Genomic DNA, 22,347 nt, shown 5'->3' with positions numbered 1-22,347 from the left:
ATTTCCCATTGCAACAGCTAAAAGGTTGCCCTGCTCTGACAGTTCCGACAGGGATCAACAAACAGGCTTGCTGAGTGCCAGCCGTTCTGTGGCCTTTCATTAATGTACTGCCATCTGAGAGCAGCTGTGTGAAGAGAGCCTGTTGCCGAGCAGATAAAGACAGTTCAGTGAGAGGGGGAGGGGGGTGTGAGCATAAACACTGAACAGAGGTTTGCCATGGGCTTTGATGGTTGTGATGTACGCATAGCAGTGGTGTGGCTTATCTGGAGTGCGGGACTCCGTCGTGTGACCCAGTGCTGGCCCTTCTCACCTTAAAAACGGAGGCTGAGCGAGCACACTTGCCATTCTGAAACATTTGCAAGATTCCTCACAGTCTTCGAGTGCAGAGATTTATTTCTGAAACAACAGTGAGCTTGTGTTTTTTTTTTTTTTAATATGGCCATCCTCACCCAATAAAGGGGAGAATAATAATAGAGTCATGGATAGTGACACCTCCAATTCACCCATCAACACACTTGCAGTGTGGGGAAAGAATACACCTATCAATCAAAGTGGCATGAGCACTGGGGGGGGGGGGGGGGGGGGGGGGGGGGGGGTGTCTCTGTCATGTTGACTAGCCGGGTTATTCCAGGTCTACCCGACTCACTGTCACTAACCTTAACAGTCACAAAGCTCCTTTATTCACTGACCATTGGTGGCTTTTGGATCACTCTTCCAATCCACAAATTCTACTGCTTTATTTTTTTTCCCCCAATCCTCATTCTGTTTGAATTTATTCAGAGACTTGGCACTACTCAGCACGTAACTGTGTACTGCCTCCCTGACACCTCCCTAAAAATAGTGCCCACTAATCCTCAAGTCCCCTCTGAGAAGTACTACACATTACCAGGGATTGACTAGCAGATCAACTTCATCCAAAAGTAGAGTATAGACATTTTAAATAAACTTCTGCTCTATTTTATTATGTATACTATTATATATGTTATTTCCATGTTGACACTGCTGTATCAAGTATAAGAGTAGTTATGAATGCAGAGAAATGTAATTTGTTGGCAATCACCTCCATGTTGCAGCTCTGCACCCTCTGGTGGGGTTGATGAATACAGCTTTTAACAGCAGACTCATGTGGACAACTGCAGTAGCATGAACCAGTGAGATAATAATGTCAAAAACCCCCGCCAACACATTTCTCAAGAAAGCAGATCCAATTATTATATAATAATTATTATTTCACATGTCAAAGAAATTATGCAGTTGTAACTGGAAAATAAGTCTGGTGCTTTACCAAAAGCTTAAAGTTGCCAGCATTTGGCTGATTGGGGTATAATTGGCAGGAATAATAGCATTATAAGAATCATGTTTCCATTTAAAACTGCCATGTTTCATGATGTTAACTTTAAAAATTCAATTCACACTTACTTTAAATCTTCGTCATATGCATGTTGGGGCTCCTTAAAGATGAATCTTGCCCCTTTCCTTCTCCGGGTTTCCATTTCATTTTGGTAAACAAAATTTCCCTCTAAAAGCTAGTTAGTTTAAATAGTTTGCATGCATTGCTCAGAGCTTTCCACTGTATGCTGATCAAATCTTATGTAGTTCACTGGGAGGTAAGAAGGCAATCTGTGCACAGGTTCAAGTTAACAAACTGTAACTAACTTTTTCTACTGGGCTCCACCACAGTTATATTTCACAAGCGGCTATAAGTCATTTAAATCACATAAGTTCTACATGATGATCAGTGTGACATGTCTTAGTGTTTGATAGAAGGGGACATAAATCCTGTTAGTAATGCACTTCAGCTGCCTAGAAAGCTGGAACCACAGTGTGCCAGGCCTTCCACTGGCCACCAGAATACAGTGAAAGGGGGGCATCAGATAGAGTGGCATGTACCCCCTGTAGGGATTTTGTAAAAGGAGACCCAAACTGAAATGTACAGCTGAGCCAATTCGCCTGCCTTGCATATCATCTGTAAGGTCCTCTGGTACCATCTCTAAATCTGTTTTCCTGTGGTTAGTGTGTACTCTGTCTTTTACAACTTTCAGTGGGAATGGGTATTTCCCCTTAAATGTCAAAATACTATTGAGCCTCAGGAGTAAACAAGTCAAATCAAAGCATACAAAACATTGGGTGGTACAAAACATTCCCAAACTGTTAAATTAATAACAAATGATAAATTTCTATGCCTGTTTTAGATGAATGAACCTGAGAATGTTCAAGAAAGCTGAATTCAGAACACTGCATCAGTTTCTTCTCCAAAATCCCTGAATTCATCAACGACACTGTTATTCAAGACAAATAGATGAAAAGACCATAGACTGGACAGCTTGTCTTTAATAAGATTTAAGATAATCTCACTGACCTTGTAACGCACATCAAAATAATGGCATGTACACGCACCAGCATTTCAAATACATAAGACTCCATGGAATCTCGCTGTAAATGGGAGAAAACTGAGTCATGCTTGCACATGTGGAAAAAAAACCAAAACAGCTTTAACTGTTAAATAGTGGAGTAAATCCCTGTTTATAGGGATCTGACCTTAGATGACTTCTGGCTTCTTAATCATCAAGGTTGCAAACTCATTATATCCAGTAGAGGCAGACAGTATGTTTGCACACAGTAAGAAGCTGTTGCATGTGAACTTCCATTTCAAATGTCTTTCCAGAATTCTCGGTTTAATTTTACAGAAACTGTTACAGGTAGCTTTATACAGACCAGGATGTATAATACCTGGGCTTCACTTCAGGTCTACTCATAGCAGAGCAGCATAAAATGACTCCCTTTCATACAACTTTAATCCATAGACCCATCCCTCCTTCGTCCATCACACAAACTTAATTTACATTATTCACAAAAATGTACCCAGTCTTTTTATATTTCTCTTTCAGTTAAATAACTAAAGAACAAAGAAAACAAACACTTCAGCTTATTGTGACAATTACTCAGCTGTACTGTAATGTACAAAGGATGATACGAGTATTAAGGTGCATGGACTCGGCTCCACAAAGATGTTAACACTGACGCACCTGTGTTGCATGGAGCAACACCTAATCCTGGTTTGTCTTTTGCTTGTGTCCTGATGCTTGGTCGTCATCTTCTGTTGCCCACTTCAACTTCAGAGAGAAGTGTGTTTGCTTTTAGGGGCTTAGAAAAGGGATGTTGATTGACACAGGTCACAGGGCTCCCCAAGCGAGCGTTGGCAGGCAGGGAAAGAGTCAGAGGCCCATGGCCACGAGCAATTCAACACTGGAACATGTCACAGGACTTCTGTGAGGGAGGCAGAGAGCAAGAGGTTAAGTGGCAGCAGATAGTGAGGCTGAACAAATTCTAATAGACCAAACAGAGTCCCGTTTAAAGCCAAAAAAGGGTCACCCTCTTTCAAATAAGCCCTGCAGGTATGCCTCATGACCTCCGAAGGAATTGCATTGTAACATTAAATCAGTCTCGCATATCAATATTGCCTCATCATAAATGTCCTGCAAAGAGTGAATATGAATACTGAGAATGTTCACTTTTTAAATGACTGGGTTAAAAGGCAAGAGGTGTCAGAGGGCTAGCAAAGTTAGTTGTTGTCTGTTAGCTTTACATAGTATTTATGACCACTGGCTTGTCTTCAGACTAACAGGTGATGGTTAAGTTCTAGCAAGAAGGGTAAAGTAGGGTGCTGCTGACGTTGGGGTGATCTGTGCTTAATTACTCTGGATCCTGTTTCTAACCTCGGGCAGTGAAGCACTTGTAGATAGGGTCTCCTCATTGCCTTGGCCATTCTAGGAATTCCTCATTGGGTGCAGGCCCAAGTCAGTAAGGCTGCTGAATACAAGCTGTCATCAGTATAAAGATACCCTGCCCTAAACTATTTCTTCTATATCCCATCTCCACCCCTTTTGTGAGTGTAACCGGAGTCGCCACGCCACACCATCCTCTCCTCAGGGGGGTACTCACTCTCACAGAGGTGACGACCTGCACATTAGATGAAGTACAAGTTTCAGTTTATGGTCGCTTTGTGCCAAGGACAACACTAACTATGGTAATGTGTACTCTGTGTAGTCTTTCTTGGGTATTGTGAACTTGGCCAACTGTAAAACCCATTCAATGCAAATAAGCACACAAGCTCCAAGCTGCTACTTTTTTTATTAGGGACAGACAAAAAACAAACTGAGTACACTGGTGCTCTTGGCTTAACCAGATCTTTTAACTCAAAATGTTGCAGTTTGGCTACTAATATTTAGGATACTGTCTGTAATCGGGAGTTCTCTCTGATCGTTCTTTTCTAGGCAAATAAACACGTTTTTGTGAATGTACCCCTCTTGTGATCAATAAAGCCTTATCTGACATTTCCTCAAACCCTAAAGCCAAAATTAGGCCCTTTCTAAGCTATACCGACCTTTGAAAAACAAGCGACATGGGCATATTACACCTATTCTTGCCTCTCTGCACTGGTTGGCTTTGAGTTTGTTTTTTGTTTTTTTGATATTATATAGTTAAGATTAAAAAAATAAATATAAATATATAAAAAAATAGGCATTTAGTTATTTTGGGAAATTTGCCTTTTTGATGAAAGTAAGGTGAAAAGATCAATACCATTCTCAAATGTGAGGCTACAGCCACAACAGTGAGAAACGGCTAGCCTGGCTCTACCCAGAGATTAAAAAAAAAATCCCCTGACCAGCACTTCTAAATTTTACTAATAAACATGCTATAGCTTATTTTTTTTAACAGAACAGAAAACTAAAGCAGTGAGTTCCTAAAGTCCGGCCCGGGCAAGAAATACTTCTAGCACATCCTTGGGCAGTAGTCTCCTGGTCATTCCACAAACTCACATCATTACAAGGAGTGACCTGACCTTTTCTGCACAGGCTCACCAGCTGTGAAATTCACTGTATCATGTTTGTTTTCCTTACAAGGTTTGTATTAGTTTTTGTGGCCTCTCTTGTGCATTGTACCTGCAACATGCTGGGCCTTTATGGGGCCTGCCTTCTTCATGAATGACTCCTCACTTTCAAATGTGAGGATCGGCTCGGTGGCCATGCTGGTGTCAGACTTATTGCGTGCTCCGTTGGTGGTGTTGCCATGATTCGCGAGATGGATGATATCTCCAAAGTGGGAAGTGTCTCCTTTAGAGGATAGACCATTTTCATGTCTCGTAGGCTGGACCCCATTGACCACTTGGACTGAGGGGCTGCTGCAGAGGGGAGACACAAAGCACAATATGGATATAGTTATGATAGGTCAGTGTGACTCATAATGACCAAATGAATGAATCATTCCACCGCCGTCCAATTACAGGTTTCTTTTCAAATCTATCCCAAGAAGTGTGCCCAAATACAAAGAGTAAGCGTTTCAAGAAACCAAATCATTCTCAAAGTATTACAGTTGTTTACTGTGCGCCTGAATCGTGTGGCTTCCTGTGTTTTCCGTTGAGGTTTACGATGCAAATACCCTGCAAACTTGATTTGGTAGTCAACTCCTGGCTTACTTTTCTGGCATACAAGTTTTAAACTGTTCACGGTGGTCTTGCATCACCATGAGCACAAAGAAACTTTGAAATCGGTCAAAGAAATGGTTTTACCTTTCATTCACATTGGTCTGTCCATTTTCTGTCTTGTTATTGGGCAGGTTGACCTCTGGCTTTGGCTGATATTCAGCAGATGCTAGAGGAAACAAAGTAAAACAGCCATTTATCCAGTGTAAACCACGCACATCAACATTAAACATCCAACTCCAGTTATAAGCATCCTTCCCATTGTATTCCAACCCCCCCCCCCCCCAAACTCCGATCTGAGAATGAGGACATGACTGTGGTTGAGACAGATCTCCACACCCCTGACTAGAATGGAGGAAACGCCTGCCAGGCCTCCGACCACATCAGTGGCTGCCTAATGTCTTCCTGCATTGGGTAACTTTGCCACAAACAGCATATCTCCCCAGACCACATTGATCCCCTTCATCTTCCTCATCTATTGTACATGACATGGAAGCATAGACAAGGAAAGAGTGCAAGCTTTATACTTGCTTAATAACAGTTGGGTTATGAACAACATTTTTCCACAATTAGAAATTGTAGGAAGAGTAGACTTGAGTAAAGCTTTTGCAACAACACATGCATATTACTGAGTCAAAAGTAAATGTCTTATAACTGCTGCAGGCTGTTGACATGAACCCACTCTTCCTCTCTTACTCCCTCAGTCCCACGGCTTGGACAGCAAGCAAGCACACATGGGCCCTATTGTACAGAGAAGACCTAAAACTGCAGCTGTACAGGATATGAGGCAGAGATTTAATCTAATAACCCTTAATACAAAATGCTGCGATGTGAAGCTGAATCACACGGCAAATGAGAACAAAAGCACAACAAATACCTGTGACTTTGTTTATTCTAACATATGGACGATGTAAAAGAAGCAGCAGGGAGATTGTGCAGTTATGTGTCATCAAATCTCAGCCTAAAGGTGGGATAAGTAAAATTAGTTCATCTACAATAACATGAGTCAGACACTATCTAAAATTTACTATGTATGTGGATAGATTCATGTGGACTTTCAAATTGAAGGAGTGAAGAGTTAGAAATCCACTTTAAGGTGGATTCTGGTTACAAGGCATGCACTTTGTGTAAAATCCCTCCAGAGATAACATTGAAATGTTAATGGGAGATCAATTACAACAACTACCCTAATGATTCCTGCAGATTAAAGGATTGTGGTGGGTAATGGTTTTCTTCCATCAATTGAGGATGTTTTGTAAAAGGCAGACTAGTTCAGACCAATGTTCTGCTTACCTTTGCTGCCCTCTGCCTCTTTGTCATTGACGTGTGTGAGAGGGGAGGACTTTGTCTCTTTCTGTGAAGATAGGAGATCATTTCAATCATCTTTACTGGAAAGTGTTGGCTTGTTGTTTTGGTTAACACTGAACAGCAAATGTACCTTGTCGCCTCCATCTGTCTTGCGTGTCCTCTTCATGATCTCGTCCAGACGCTGAGAAAGAAAGAAAGGAATAAGACCAAGGAAAATGCCAATAACAGAACCTAGTTAGTGTTTGTAGATTTTCAAATTCAGATTTTCATTATAAACATATCTGCCCTGATTGCTTACTGCTATGATGCAGGACACCGACACAGTAAGTGATCAGGGCAGATATGTTTATAAAGTTAAGAAATAAACATTTTATTTCTCATAACACCAATCATATGTGGAAGTTATTAATATAGCATCCACAACAAAATAGCATTATTTATCTTTGTTAAACATCGGGTTTGGTTTAGTGGGATTGATGGAGCCCACACACCTTGTCAGACTGCTTCGCTTGGTTACACATTGTGCTGTTCATTGCTTCCCTTTGCAGTGAAAAATGTTTTCCTGTCTCTTGTGTCTAAGGCCATTATGCTTGAAGTGAATGCACCAAGTCAAACCGGAGCTCTACAGCCATAGCTTCCAGGTGGAAGGCTGTGTCAATATGACCAAGCAGCACTTGTGTACTTAGCTGGAACACCAGGCGTAGGATGGTCCAACAGTGAACATTAGAATCAAGGAGAGCAGATAAGCTTGTACTGTGCTAAAGTATAAACCACTCTGGATGGCTAATTTGTATTGGCAGAAGATGATGCAACCTTCATCTCTGGACACAGATAGCCTGAGACAGCACGACCATACTGCAGCTGCCACTCATAAAAGTGAAGCATTTAAAGATCCAAGATTATTCATGAACAGCTCACACACTCACAACACACTCATGGCTTTGGCATCTAGTTTGGCTGCAAACCTTCTGCCTCAAGAATAAAGGTTCTTGTTTGTCTCGTAAGTTGCTGTGTTTCCCCACAGGATAGTTTTAACCACCTGAGCTTGCTGAGCACAAACTCCTCTTTGTTGAGGCGATAACAAGAATGGGCCAGTCATTATTGGTAGAAGTCAGTCAGTAAATGTGTGTTGTACAGTATGACTAAGCAGCGAGCCTTTAGGGCAGAGGACATGCTGTTCTTGCGGGCTAATTCCAGCAAGGAGCCAGGCTTGGGCTGGCTGAGCCAGGCTTGGCACGCCTAGATAAGAGCCTTTCTCACATGGACAGAAGATGAGGAGAGGAAAAGAAAGGCTTAGCTAGCATTCAGAGGCGTGAGCTTACTGTAGATGTGGGTGGTATACTTGAGTAGAACACACACACATCCACACACAGATGATTGACAAGGGGAGGTCTCCATTATTACTGTTTATATATAGCTTCATGCTCACACACATTCTAAGCCCTATTAAATCATGGTATGCAGACAACCAATCCAGGATAAGCCAAAAACATCATTCATGTTGGTTTCACAGAATCAACTTTCAAGCCTGCTTTTGTCATGTCAAAAGGCAGACCACAGAGTGTACATACTCTCCACTGAAGGAGTCGTGTCAATTTTATTTAAAGGAAGAAACCTCAGGAAGAGCAACAGATGACGGATCCCTCTCCCAGGACAGACAAACATGCAGTGGATGTTGTGTGTACAGAACAGACTAACATAATGAAATTACAGCATGGACAAATTATAAATCCGTTAAAACATTGTTTAAGAATTAATAAAGAATTAATTTTGTGTTAATCTGAGATGTTTTCAGTTGAGAGCAGACCTGGGACTTTTCAATTAATGGATTTTCAGAAAACCTTCTTTATAGTCCAGTAGCAAAGGACTGAGAATGAAATTATTTTAAAAAATATGCATTTCCATTTTGAAATGGGTGACTTTAAAACCTGGCTGAAAGAACAATGATGGGAGGACAGATGTATACCCTTTTCCTCTCCAGCCTCTCCTGCTCCTCCTTCTGGAAGTGTTTCTCCCTCTCCAGACGCTGCTTCTCTGCCTCCTCCCGGGCCTTAGCCTCAGCCTCTTCTTTCTGAAAACACACAGAGGCGAGAATCCAACCACAGTTTTAATGCTGGCAGAAGGGGGGGGGGACGCAGCCAAAATAACATGCCTTGTACGTAACAAGGGTGTGGTTGCTCCCTGCAATTATTGTTTACAACCACAAAAGGGATATTTTCCTGTACCTTTGAGCCAAAAAGATCTATTTTCAACATTTACAGCCTCACGAGGACTATTCAAACTGAAATACAATACTTAACCCTTTGCATAATTATATTGGATCATGTTTAACCACAAGCCATTTCTGTGAAAGACCACAAGGGGGTGACAAAGCGTAAGCGCTGGATAACAGATGCCAGAGCAGATCATAATACAGGTCTACAGAATAAACAAACTGTAATGAATAGCCACATTTCTTATTGGAAATTGGTTTCTGCTAATCAAGCATGATTCTCTTCTGCTTCTCCCCAGCAACATCCACAAACACAGGAAAAGTCAATATTGCTGGTAATGGTTATTTGACAAACTGAAAAGTAAAAAGGGCACATTCATAGTAGCTTCCGGCTCACCACTTTGGATTAATATTTGCTTTTGAGGACAACAACATCCCACTGACGTAGAAAATACTGGACTGTGCTTTTGAATGAGCCTGTTATCGAACAAGGTCAGCGTGAGGTGAGCAGCTGAGCTGAGACAGTAAACAAGTGACAATGAAAAACACCACAAACAGATTGTTTGCTGAAGATAGGAGAGCGTGTAAGTTTGCTGTGTGAATGAACTTTAATCGAAAGGCAGTAATAACTGTCACAGTGGTGCTTGATGGTTATTGGCACTGCCAAGTACTTGCAAGTTCCTTTGACCTTTATCTGACTAACCAGACCTGTCTACTGCATTAACACCCAACCTCACAAACAACTACCATTTTAGGTGCTTTCTCTGCATCTGGGCGTTGACACTCAGCATACCTGTTTTTGCAGGCGTAGGTTCTCCTCCTGCTCAGCTTTGGCTCTCTCCTGAGCTTCCTGCTCCTCCTGCAGGCGCTGGGCTTCGTCCCTCCTCCGCTGCTCCTCGGCCATGGCACGGGCCTCCTCCTCCCTGCGTTGCCTCTCCTCTGCCTCCCTCGCTATTCGCTCCTCTCTCAGGATCCTAAAGAGTTTGAGCATAAGGCTGAGCATAAGTATTTTCCACAAAATCATGTGCCAAACACTTAAAATGCGGTAAACAATCTAAAATGTAAATGACTCTACTGACTGGACATTTTCCTCTTTAAGTTTACACCATCTCTGCCGAGTTAACATTGAGGCACAAGCAAAAGGAAACCAAACTATTTAGGAAAATCTAAACAATGCCAACAAGATCAAATAAATTCCTACGCTGAAAATAGTAACTGTGGTTAGAATCAGCCAACAGGCTATCAAATTCTTAATGCTTACACACATCACGGCCAACAGTGCCAGTGATGTCTTATTCAGACATGCATGGGCCGTGATACTGCATGCAGCCTTCCTGTTAAGTTTTATTGATGTCTTTTTAATTTTTTGGTATGGGAAATAGCCAAATGTCCTCAGTAAGGTTTGTTTTACAGCATATAAAAAGCTACAGCAGAGTATTCTACACCAACCATTTCACAATGACATTACATAAATAATAATATACTGTACTTCCATTTTAGTTCAAATGTCATAAACTGTTTGACTGAGGGTCACATTGCAAATTTAAAAATAGTTCCTGTAATTCCTTTTATGACCTTCTGTACAATTGTTGAGACTGTTGTTCTGACAGGGAAAAAGAAAGTAATGTGTAGATCAAAGACCAGCCCCCAAGTGGGAACACAACTTGGACACAGACATGTTTAAAATTATTTTTTTCTTTTCGCAATGTGAAAGATCTTTGACTATGCAAGGTCAACACTGCGCTGACCCTCTCTGGTTGTGTTCTGAGGCATATTAAAACCCTCTGACCTCTCTTTCTCCTCCTGTTCACGGCGTTCCTGCTCATCCCTCTCCCTCTGCTCTCGGGCCTGTCGGCGTTTCTCTGCCAGGATGCGAGCTGCCTCCTCTGGGTTGTTTGTACCCGCCATGGGCTTGGCTGATGGAGATGGTGCAGGTGATACTGCAGGGACAGAAGGAGCTGAATTGGCTGGTTCAGGTGAGTGGGAGGCTGCAGTGGTCGTAACTGGCGTGCTTGATGTGTGGGGTGAGGCAGCGGCTGAGGAGACTACGATGGCAGGAAGCACAGGGGAACCTAAAACAGCAAAAAAAAAAGTGTTACAGAAAAGACAATAACACACAGATCTTGTGCTGTGTAACTTAACTTTTATTGAAAACAACTTTTAATATAGTGATTATTTATGCTTCTTTAAAAGTAATGACTTTTAAAGTGGTGCCCACTGATAATCATCATGATTAATAACAGGTTCAACTGCAGACTTTTCTCTTCACATGCAGTAAAACATTCTGTCCCCTGAAAGTGGAAATTATAAACAGCCATAGCTTCAGCCTGAGAACTTTGTAATTAGATAATTAAAGCTGATTAGTGCAGCCTCTTAGTGCTGTGTGTGGCTCACTAAATACATTCCCTTTGTTTCTGGCTAATTAAGCCTGACGGTAATCTTTGCTTATTGCGTCTTGAAAGAAAAGAACAATTTTCCTGAGGCTTGTTCACTTTTTCCATTAGAACCATTGTTCTGGCCAGTCACGGAAAGACACCAAGCCAAACAGTGAAGAACTCTTTGGGTATATAAAAAAAAAAAAAAGTAAATACCGAATGACTCAACCATGGAGGGAAGCTACCCATAATCTACATGTACTGTATTGTTGGACTGTGCAAATAGGTTGATCACTGCGGAGATGAGACATTACAACAAAATGCAGATTATTGTGTAATGTACCGTTAGACAAAAACAACACATCTTTACTAAAGGTCCACTTAACAGCTTGTTCCTTTGGTGTGGGAGACCTGGGTTCGATTCCCACTGTGAGACATCTACCATTGTGTCCCTGAGCAACACACTTAACCCCTAGTTGCTCCAGAGGAGTGCGACCTCTGACATGTATAGCAATTGTAAGTCGCTTTGGATAAAAGCGTCAGCTAAATGAATAAATGTAATGTAATGCTAGTCAAAATTGTCTTGCTAGGGATAGAAAAGGTTTACAAAACTATGAACAGCATGTCTTGACTGATGCTCATCGAGCTTTTTAATCCCGTCTAGTCAGAAATAATCACCATCAGAACTTTTGTACTCACTCTTTCTTTCCTCTGGAGTGGCGGGCCTCCGAGGCTCCTTCAATCTTTCAAGGGGGGCGGGGGAGGAGGTGCGGTGGTCTATCCTGGCAGGGGTCCTGGGTCTTTTGGGCCGACTTTTAGGAGTTGACGGGCTTCCACGTGCTGATGGAGGCTTGGGTGAGGCAGCAGGGCTTGGAGAGGCAGTTCTGCCCTTAGGCGTGGCTGGGGATGATGGCCGTTGTCTTGATAAAGGACTGGGACTAGAGGAAAGGAAAATACAGGGGTGAAATATGAGACTGGTAGAAAATGAATGCATTTACACCACAGTGGACACATTATTCTTTTAGACCTGGGCTGCAATGTTTGTTTTAATATAACACACGTCCTGAAGAAACCTGACTTCAGCAAATAGGTTCACAGCAAACAAAGCACTCAAACATTGCATCACCAGTATAATGCATTATCAGTCAGCATCTTAGCTATAAGCAATGCAACACTTGGAGGGGAAACATCCATTATGCTGAAGAAGACGTTTTTTTCCCCCTCTATGCCTCTGGCACTGACAGCTCTGGCAAGCTTGGTATAGCCTTTTTGTTGAGTCAAAAGAACTTTTTTCTCCTCATCCATCCCTTCTGTCATGGATGTCATTTATTTCAGTGGCCTGGGGATAAGAGAGGAAATGACCACTCATCCCGGGATCTTTCACTCAAAGTCTCAGCTCAAACAGTGCGTGAAATAAGCAGTAATTACAATGCAGAGGTAAACATGGTCTTTTTGTCTAACCCAGCCGTTGACCAGAAACAAGCTGTGGGTCAAAGGGATGTAAGGTTAACCTAGTTTACAATATGGACTTAGTCTCCATGTCTGTATAAATATCAAAACAGCAGATTATCATATGTCAGATTATTCAAATTGTTTTTTATAGTATCTAAAATTCTTTTGTAGCTTTTAATTTCATACCTTACATTATTCTTATAGTGTGATTTTCCGTTGGAGCTTTCGCAAGGTTTAACGCTTGCCTTGCATATATTCACTGTGTTCAGTTGTTAATGTTCACCCGAGGCCCTTTGATTAAAGGTCACAACTAATGATTATTTTTGTGACTGATTAATCTGCCCATTTTATTTGCATCTGATCGCTATGTTCTGTATATAAAATGTGGAAAATGTATATGTATAAAATAAGTTCCTAGAATCCAAGATGGCATCTTGAAGTGTCCTTTTTTGTGTAACAAACAGTCCAAAATAGATAGAGAAGATATTCAATTAACAAAACAGAGAAAAGCCAAAAGTCCTCAGATATGAGAAACTGTAACCAGAGAAGATTTGGAAATTTTACTTAATTAGTTCATAGAATTGCTTGATAAACTGATAAGTTGACTGACGGAAGCCTAACATCAGAAGTGGTAATTGATCAAAGGCTTTGTTAAAAGTGTAGACAAACAATTTATTATATTGTTATATCACAATTAGAAGTCTGTTAGATGAAATCAGTAACCGGGTTGGTGATAGTTATGTATGGAAAAGAGAACTGAACTGAACTAGTAGTAAAAATTAAGAAAAATAAAAAGTAGAAATCAGCCATATGTTTCACCTTGGATCAGGTCTGTGTCTCATGCTGGGTAGAGACTGTCTCTTCTTAAGCACCTTCTCTTTAGTGAGGGCACTTTTCTCCTTCTCATTTTCCCGTTCCTTGTCTTTCTTTTCTTTCTTGTTTTTATCCATCTGTATGACAAATTTCCAAAATAACATTCAATTATAATAAAAACAGGTTTCTATACATACTATACAGTACAGGAAAACAGGAATTCTGGCCAGGGACCATATTTTCTCAATTAAAAAAAATCAACAATCTTAATGTTAAATTATCCATCAGGTTCAGGTAAATTGTAAACTGGCTCTGATAAGCTACCCTCTTATTCTGGAAAATGGCATAGGTACTTATTGTAACTCTTTAGATAGAGTCTTTCTTTAGACTGTGAGTACACTTAACTGTCAGAGGGCAAAAGCTAATTAGGCAGACTTACAGGTGTGGAGCTCCTTCTTTGTTGGCGCTGGGTGATGTCTGGTGTGCTGGACGTCACCCTCCAGCGGTCGGCGCAGCGGTGGTGGGGCTGGTGAGCACACAAGGTGAGGGGACTGGCTGAGGCCGAACGGGGGCAGAGAGCAGAGTCTGAGGAGAAAAGGGACGACAACATTCATACAGCAGCGTAATGTATTTACTGTGAGGCAGATTTTAAACTAATATTCATCTTTTTTTGTAAACTTACGGCCATCTTTGCCATTGCTGAGGACACTGGCAGCACTGCGGCTCCTAGCAAGGAAAGACAGTGTTGGCGTCATCAGCCGGTCGACTATACTGCTCTCCCATGGACTCAGTGCAAGACTACGGTCTGCAGGTAGGAGAAACAGATTGATAAATGTATGTTTTTCTATTAGATATCCTCTGTTGAACCAGAATTTTGCTGTAAGTATAAGAAATGGTTATTCATGTTACGGCTCACATGTAGCAATAGGTCTACAAACCATAAAACCCAGATGAAATACACAAAAACCCAATAAAACACCTCAGTGCCACCCAAAGAGATTATAAGAGAAAGAAACTGAGGTCATTAAATGTGTCTACTATAGCATTGGGCAGTAGTGGTCCCACCCGAGAGAGAGAGTTATGTGAAATCGTCTAGACAGTGAGTCAGTTATATATAACCACAGCTTTGAGCTTACAAGCTAAGATGAAGAAGAGTGGACACTGATCAGTATTTATTTTGCGGAGACGCCTTCTTCTTTGGCTTTAAGGTGTAGGACGAGAAAGATGTTACCGTGAATGTTCACAGACAGGGTGTGTAATTGTGTTGGGAGAGGAGTGCGACAAGAGTTACCAATCTATTTTTTCCAGCAGCACGGAGGAACATTACCTGCTTCGGGGAGTTTTCAGAATACATTATCTCTTGAAAAGCGCTGACTCACTGACTCACTCACTAACTTTACTTTTTCCAAACTCAGAAGTTTCTCCTCCTTTGCAGGAGTACACCGTGACCTGCTTAACTTTAGACCTATTAAATAAAAATAAAGAGCTGCACTCATCCGAAGCATCAAGAAAGGTTGACTCAGAGGCACAAAGCTGATTCAAAGAAAAGTGTCATTTATAAAGGACATCTACCTCCATTTATCAATAAAGCATTTAAGACAGTAGAAAAGAAATCCTATATCCCGTGTGTTGTGATGAAAATGAGCACAAAAGGATCCATTTGACTGTGCAAACATGAAATGGCCATTACCACACAATGATTCAACCAAGAGGATAGTAAAAACAACAGAATATGAACACTGTACATAACCCATATTAAAATACGAGCATGCAAACCATGTAAAACAAAACCTCGACCCAAATTCTGGAGAGTAAAAAAAAACAACTTGTGGTTTTGGAAGATGGAAATGGGTCAGCTGTCAACCATCAAGCACAGGAGAGGGACTGAAATCACAAAGGGGAAGAACTGAAATAAATACAGGACAATGATGTACAGGTTCGGAGGTACTGGCGGTGGCAGAGTGATGAGCACAGTTAAACGGGAGGAGAGGGAGGGGGGCATTCCAGATGTTGCCTTACTTCTGCTGGGGGAGTTCCAGAGCGTGGCGGAGGACTTGGACAGTCGCTTGTTTATAACAGAATCCACATGTTTGGGCAGGTTGACCGTTGACACAGAGCATCTGCCTAAGAAGCCAAGAGAGCGCCACACAGATGTTCACACAGGTCACATGGTTGAGAGGAAGAGGAGGAGCTTCTGTGGTGTCATGTGTCACGCTCGAATGATGCCTCTACAATCATACACCCAGACACTGTAAAGGTCAATACTGTAACACATATTTGTAACGTGGGCAACCCCCACCCTATTAAAGCAAATTCCTGTGTGGCGACCATGTAAATAATAATAATCATTCACTGCTTTACGGTACATACACGCACACTGTACACCATATGTTCACTTTAGCTAGCTTTTAGGTGGGTTGGCAGTCATCTTTGGTAGAAAGCCTGTGTGTGTCAGAAATTATAATGCTTCTGACTCAAAAGATTTAAAGTTTTTAAAGGGTCAGTTCAACTAAGTTATATAAACACTTTTTTTCCCCCCTCACTTACCTCTTGTGGTATTTAGCATTGCAGATAGTTTTGGTTTCAATTCGCCAGGTTTTGAAATATACTTTAATAAATTGTAGACTTTTATTTTTAAGGCCCTTTTCATTTTTAATGCTGAGTGCACCAAACTAAATTCCACTCAAGTCCATTGAGGTAAGTGAGAAAATAAGTTTGAAAATGACCCTTTAATAAAAAAAATTCTCAAAATTCCACACGAACAATAATTAAGGTTATGCCTACTTCACAGCAATACCAATTCCCAAAAGTATCTCAAACACACTAAGGAAGAACATTTTAAATGCCTACCAACACAAGCAATGAACATGAAAAGACATGGCAAAATAACAACCAAACAAGTGATGGAAAGAAGCTGCTTGGAAACACTTACTCATTTCAAGGTTGATGACGTGAACTGGCATTTCAGAAAAGGGCAAGCTTGAAACCTTAAGATCAATGTGCAATACCCAATTCTATATCCCTTTTAATAAACTGCAATCAAATGAACACTTTCTCGGAATGTTGTGAGGCATGGTTCAGAGAACATTACAGTAATGGAGGAACAGTATTAAAGTCTTGTCTAGTGGATGAGGCAGTATGCTCTTCTGACAGAAGCAAAGATGGGTACTTGGGAGCATTTCCTAAATAGCATCTCAAACTCCACTTCCACTGCAGCCCGTTTACGCTTGTTTACTTTCATCATCTGACAGACGGCAGGAACTAAGGGAGAGATTGATTACAGTGTCAATAATTCCCCTGGCATATGGCAGAGATGATTACATGACATAAGGTACAACTCTTCAGATTTAGAGCTTCATGTCGTGAGGAAGGCACAAAGGCACAGAAGCATCCATCAAGCTGCACTGTTAAAACACAATTTCTACAGTTTTACCTAGGATCTGCAGTCACTGCAGACTCTGATCTCATCAGCTGTTGGACTGTCGGGACATTTATCATTCAAATGAAGCATTATTAGACAATATATTCAATTTGCTGCTAGTTGCAGCGAATTTTCACCCTGCTCAGCAACTGAAAACATTTTCACTTTCTGCGATCAATACGGTCTGGTCATGATCAAGGGCTAATGACCCTGAAGTAAGGTTTAAGAGGCAATCCGGACAGGCAGGACAGAGCTGAAGTAGCGAACACATCAGGGGAAACGGTGTGTTAAGATGGAGGACTTTGACTGATGCTGCCAAGACATATTGGATTAAAATATAACAAAACAAAACCTCCAGTGCTGTCAAAATCTGTTTGGGCAGCATTTCTGACTACACCTGCCAACATCATATGCCATCCCCAGCAGTGAGCATAAAACACTGTACACCTAAATCTATTGTGCTGTTGGGATTGCAAAGCAGACAACAAAACACATTTTGGTAAAATTCACATGAACGAGGTGATGCACTCATTTCAGGCTACCTAAATGGTTCAGATGTAAAAAGGCCATAACATGACATTATTAATATCTTGACAAACTGTCTCATATTGGCTTGATGATGATGATATGATTCCTAATGATTAAAAGGGAGTCCTTCGGATAGTTTAAGGATGTGTATCCAGGTTGGAATTGGGTACTCACTTTCTTTCTGGCTTGAGTTGTGGCTTAATGCGCCGGCCCAGGACCATCTTTGCTGGCGGATTTCTGCCCACGTCTTCTTGGTTGACCTATGGATGGCTGCCTCATAACGTTCCTGGAAAGGATACAGGAACATCTATCAGTTGTTTAAATGTCTAACATCAAAGGCAATGTGAAGAACTGGGTGGTGTAATGCGTCCTTCAGCTGAAAAGCCTGGATCTAAGCACCCAGCATGGCTTAGGTGTCCTTGAGGAAAATTCTAAATCCCATGATCTGCAGCTGTACAGCTGCCATTTCAGTGTGGGTGGGCATTGATATTTCACCTCTGGGTATCAACGCAAACATAAAACACCTTCACTCACTGAATGGATTATTGTTAACATAGCCAGTGTTCTTGTCCAAACATACTTTATTCTTCTCCAGTTTCTGTTTCTGTCTCTCCTCCAGAGCAGCTCGTCGCTTTTCCGCCTTGATCCGCTGTTCCTCGAGCTTCCTGCGGCGCTCCTCAAGCTGCTGCTCCCTCAGCTGCCGTGCCTTCTCTTCCTTCTCCAACCACTGGTTCTTTTTAGCAGCTAAGATTGGACAGAAAGTATGGTCAGGAGAGACGTATTTTACCAAAAGAGCACTGGACAAGGAGCCCTTCTTCCCTGGCCTTTCATAATACTGTAGGTATAGTGTGCATTCTCTTTGAAAGGTTTGTATCAGTTTTGACTTAGAAGATTACTGTTAAAATTTGAAACCTATTTGATAGGTTGGGGATTTTCAAGAAAAATCCAGTTTGAAACTTGAAGAAAATACCTAAAAAGTCAAGTCTCTCTGATGTTTACTTTACATCTATAGCAGTCTTTGGAAAAAAGATGTTGCCCTTCACCTCAATTGTGCTTTGTGTTCGATAAAATAAATTCAATTTTCTTGCCTTTTCCACAGAATACTGCATAATGCTAAGTTAGACAGATACAGTACTTCTGAAGTGACACTTTTATCCCACACTAATTGCATCAAGCCTCCATGTCAGCTTCAATAAACCACACACTTTGATATGGAAATCGTCTCCTTGTCCCTGAGCCATTCAAAGAGGCCGTAAAGAAGCCTTTTGCAGCTGCCTCTCTGTGTACACAACGCACCATATTTCTTTAAACTACAAAGTAAAACCTCCAGGAAGAATCAGCCTCTGCAAGGAGGTGAGGCTTAGTTCTCTAAAGCACTTGATACAACAAAAGCAACTGGTTGTGGATTTCAGATTATGTTGACGTTCATTCCAGAGATGCTGGAGGCTAAAGGGGTTCAAATTTATTGGGAGGCACACACTTTGGCTTTTATCTGAGAAGGGAACAAAAGGCTGAGTTATAGCGAGGCACTGCTTGCCAGCACCTTGCGGCAAAGAAAATATCTGCTGCAGTGCGTCTCTCAGCTCATCACAGCTCAACGGCCTCGATTTGAGAGAAGCCACATGATTTACCTTCAAATCTGTAGAGATGGTACTGTAAGTAGTGCAGTGGAAACTGCTTCATAATTCACTTGTGCTGTGATGAGAATAGAGGGAGGCAGATGCTGCTTCAACTGCCCACAAATGCAATGTTTAAGGCTTGCTGAGAGATAGATTACAGTTTTCCACATCCATAACATTTCATTCAACAGAAACATTTGGTAATGGTTTTCCAGACTATAGGTGTTGGTTGCAAGAAGGAAAATGAGCTGGAAACTGGCCGTTCAGAGTGCTATTCATCATCAAATAATTTATGCATCTGTACCAGAGTTTAAGTTATAAACAGATGTTCAATTCTGAATTTCTGACATTGCTTTAAAATGCCTTCCCCAACTCTCCTGACAGTGATCTGCACTGACAAGTAATATCGGGACTTACTATAGTACGATCATTAAATAATCATAAACACAGTGCTGCTCTAACCCTGGTACATACAGCTGCATCCCACCAAAGACAGACAAGGCAGCAGAGTAACATCTGTGCAGTAGCAGCCACTTCCCTGATGCATGGGTTTCAAAGCTTCACTTAAACGTAACAAGGAACCAATAAAATACAAGCTAGGATGTGTAAGGATTTTCTACCTGTGGCCCTTGTACTACTAAACCAGTTATACTACTGGTGATGGTTGATAGGCAAGATCTCTTTTAAGCTGATATTGTAAACACAAGCTTTTGTAGGATCTCATCCTTTATCCAGGTCTGACTGAGAGTATTAGATTAGACCCGTACCATCTGGCATGCCCCGGTGATCGCCCAATTAGACTGATCCACCTTCTGACGCATGTCAAACTCATCTTACTGCTGTCGAACACACAGTTGGCTTAGACAACATGGCATTACTGAAAGTACGAGTTTGATAGTTTAAAGAAATCAGTGTAATGTGATGATATACATCATGCTTGAAATGTCAATGTGAAAAATATAATATAGCCATAAAGCTATGGTATGTAATGTATTTCAGAAGCATTTTTTGTAATATTTGTTAATTCTCCATATCCCAATAGCAATCAATACATCAAATACTAATCATTTTTTAAATCTGCTATCTGTGGCTGTTGCGGGTATGTAATGAGCCCAACCAATCATGGCCTACCTACCTGGGCACCCTCTGCCCGTGTACTCATTGCGCATGAAAATGTGTTCTGGGGGAGTGGCTTTGGAGAAAGGCCTAAAGGGAGATGGTGGGATTTTTTATCGGTTGGATACTTCAAAATCTAGCCATCTCTTGCTAGTATCTCCAACGTTACCTACCCTAGCCTGAAGTGTTTACTAAAATGTTAATATAGTTTTGAGAAAACCTAATAAAACAGGGGCTAAGAGCATATTTAGACTCTATTTTACCAATTTCTCACTAACTCTAAGGTAATGAAGAACACAAACTGGATGATTCTAGTCCATGTATTTTGGTCTAGTACCACGCTGACAATACCCTGTATTGCTGGCTACTTTGAATACACTACCATTCAGCATAATTAACATATTTTCCTATTTCAGAACATTTTCAATTTGGTGATTTTATGTTTGGCAATATAAAGTTGTTTGTAAAATTGTTGGAATATTTGCAGCCAAGATGAATCTGGCTGCAGGCGTCTCTAAAACCTCCAATTTCTCCAGTAAGATGGTAATCATAGCAGTTTTGCGGCATGTGGTTCAAACATGTTATCTTTAAAGTACAAAATCCATGGAGCTCTGTCGCTTCCACAGTTGGAGCATGTGGATGAACAAAGTTCAAACTCAGGTCATGCTACAACTTCTTATATGTGAAAAACAACCAATATTAACACTTATCACAACAGATAAATGATTGGTTAAGTGATCAGACTATGCCTACATGAATTTTGCGAAAGACACATTAATGATGTTCAGAGAGACAAAAGGTTACAATTAGTTGAAATTTATGTGATAAAGAAAAAATAAAATCAACCATGATTTTAAAAACAGGAACACCAGGGGGATTAAATTAATGAAACAGCTCTAGGTCTGGGCAATATGACCAAAACTCAATATTGTAACTCTTTTACTGTATGTGTTTTATGTTTGTCTTTACCTTCATAACAAGGTTAAACGTTAATATATTTTTACCTTCCATCAGGGCTCCCTGATAACGAAGAAGTGTGTGTGTGTGTGTGTGTGTGTGTGTGTGTGTGTGTGTGTGTGTGTGTGTGTGTGTGTGTGTGTGTCTGTCTACAAGCTCATTTATTAAATATTTTAAACAAGCTCAACCACAGAAGGATGATTATATATTTTTTGTTATTATAATACATGCTGCTTTGTTATAAAGTAAGGATGTGGAATGAAGGAGAGATTGGCCTGAAGCATGTGACTGTTTTTTTTAGAGGATAGTTCTTAAAGTCATATGGGAATAGCTTTATCATACCAACATGAGCAAGGTTGTTACTCCTAATGTCTATATCTTGGTAAGTTTCTGGTTTATTGCCCAACTCTAGTTAAAACTACTGAATGTGGTATCAATATCTAAGAGAATGGATGAAAAGGGTCATCACCACCACCACATACACATAGGTGAGTGGCTTACCTTGTAACATGCTGAGCTCTTCTGCAGGGGGAAGGAGTGAGAGAGAAGACAGAGGCAACTTGTCAGTCATGCAAAGCAGTGCACGACGAGCGTGTAGCCAGGTGACATTGTGACAGCCGCGTGTTAAACAAAAAGTAAGGACTTATTGCATCTCTTTGCCTATCAATTGAAAAAAAAAATTTTTTTTGTTATGACACCCAGGTGAATGGCGCCGAGGACATTGTGCACCAATTGATCAAACTATGTCGATTGAAGTTAGGATAATGTAGAAGCAGGTTTTCATGCTTTGTTGACTCAAATTTCTAATAACATTAAGTCATTAGAGATATTCATCACACTGCAAAAAGCTGAACTCTTGCCAAAATAGTTTTTTATTAATAAATGGGGGAAAAAAATTTACATTTGTCACTTATCCAACATTTCTTGTCAATGTGAGGAATATCTCCATTTAATTCAAATTGTACAGGCATACATCTTAGAGTGGTAGGTGAGGTAAATTGCTAAAGAGTCAAACAAGCATACAAAAAGCAAACATTTTGACGCTGCTCATTTCAACATGCACG

General features: G+C 40.9%; 1 protein-coding gene across 5 annotated transcripts in view; it reads right to left on the bottom strand.

The window, feature by feature from the left end:
* Positions 1-2,313: 2,313 nt before the first annotated feature.
* The window catches only part of map7d1a (MAP7 domain containing 1a), a 36,960-nt gene continuing 16,926 nt past the window's right edge, over positions 2,314-22,347 (bottom strand). The window contains exons 4-19 of one of the 5 annotated variants that reach the window (XM_046045976.1): positions 21,785-21,805; positions 18,172-18,335; positions 17,766-17,877; positions 15,662-15,766; positions 14,325-14,447; positions 14,082-14,227; positions 13,649-13,779; positions 12,077-12,315; positions 10,792-11,074; positions 9,796-9,976; positions 8,757-8,861; positions 6,921-6,971; positions 6,776-6,836; positions 5,570-5,651; positions 4,944-5,182; positions 2,314-3,267 (exon numbers count right to left, since the gene is read on the bottom strand). In XM_046045976.1, coding sequence (XP_045901932.1) covers positions 3,257-3,267; positions 4,944-5,182; positions 5,570-5,651; positions 6,776-6,836; positions 6,921-6,971; positions 8,757-8,861; positions 9,796-9,976; positions 10,792-11,074; positions 12,077-12,315; positions 13,649-13,779; positions 14,082-14,227; positions 14,325-14,447; positions 15,662-15,766; positions 17,766-17,877; positions 18,172-18,335; positions 21,785-21,805 — 2,054 coding nt within the window. In that variant the 3' untranslated portion in view covers positions 2,314-3,256. Of the gene's footprint in view, positions 3,268-3,741; positions 3,961-4,943; positions 5,183-5,569; positions 5,652-6,775; positions 6,837-6,920; positions 6,972-8,756; positions 8,862-9,795; positions 9,977-10,791; positions 11,075-12,076; positions 12,316-13,648; positions 13,780-14,081; positions 14,228-14,324; positions 14,448-15,661; positions 15,767-17,765; positions 17,878-18,171; positions 18,336-21,784; positions 21,806-22,347 lie in introns of those variants that run through there. The other 4 variants (XM_046045974.1, XM_046045975.1, XM_046045977.1 and 1 more) reach the window with 4 other exon arrangements.

This window comes from Micropterus dolomieu, linkage group LG03 (assembly GCF_021292245.1).
Source record: "Micropterus dolomieu isolate WLL.071019.BEF.003 ecotype Adirondacks linkage group LG03, ASM2129224v1, whole genome shotgun sequence".
Classification (NCBI taxonomy): Eukaryota; Metazoa; Chordata; class Actinopteri; order Centrarchiformes; family Centrarchidae; genus Micropterus; species Micropterus dolomieu.
The sequence above is the reverse complement of the archived record's forward strand: the minus strand, read 5'-3'. Positions and strand labels throughout refer to the sequence as shown.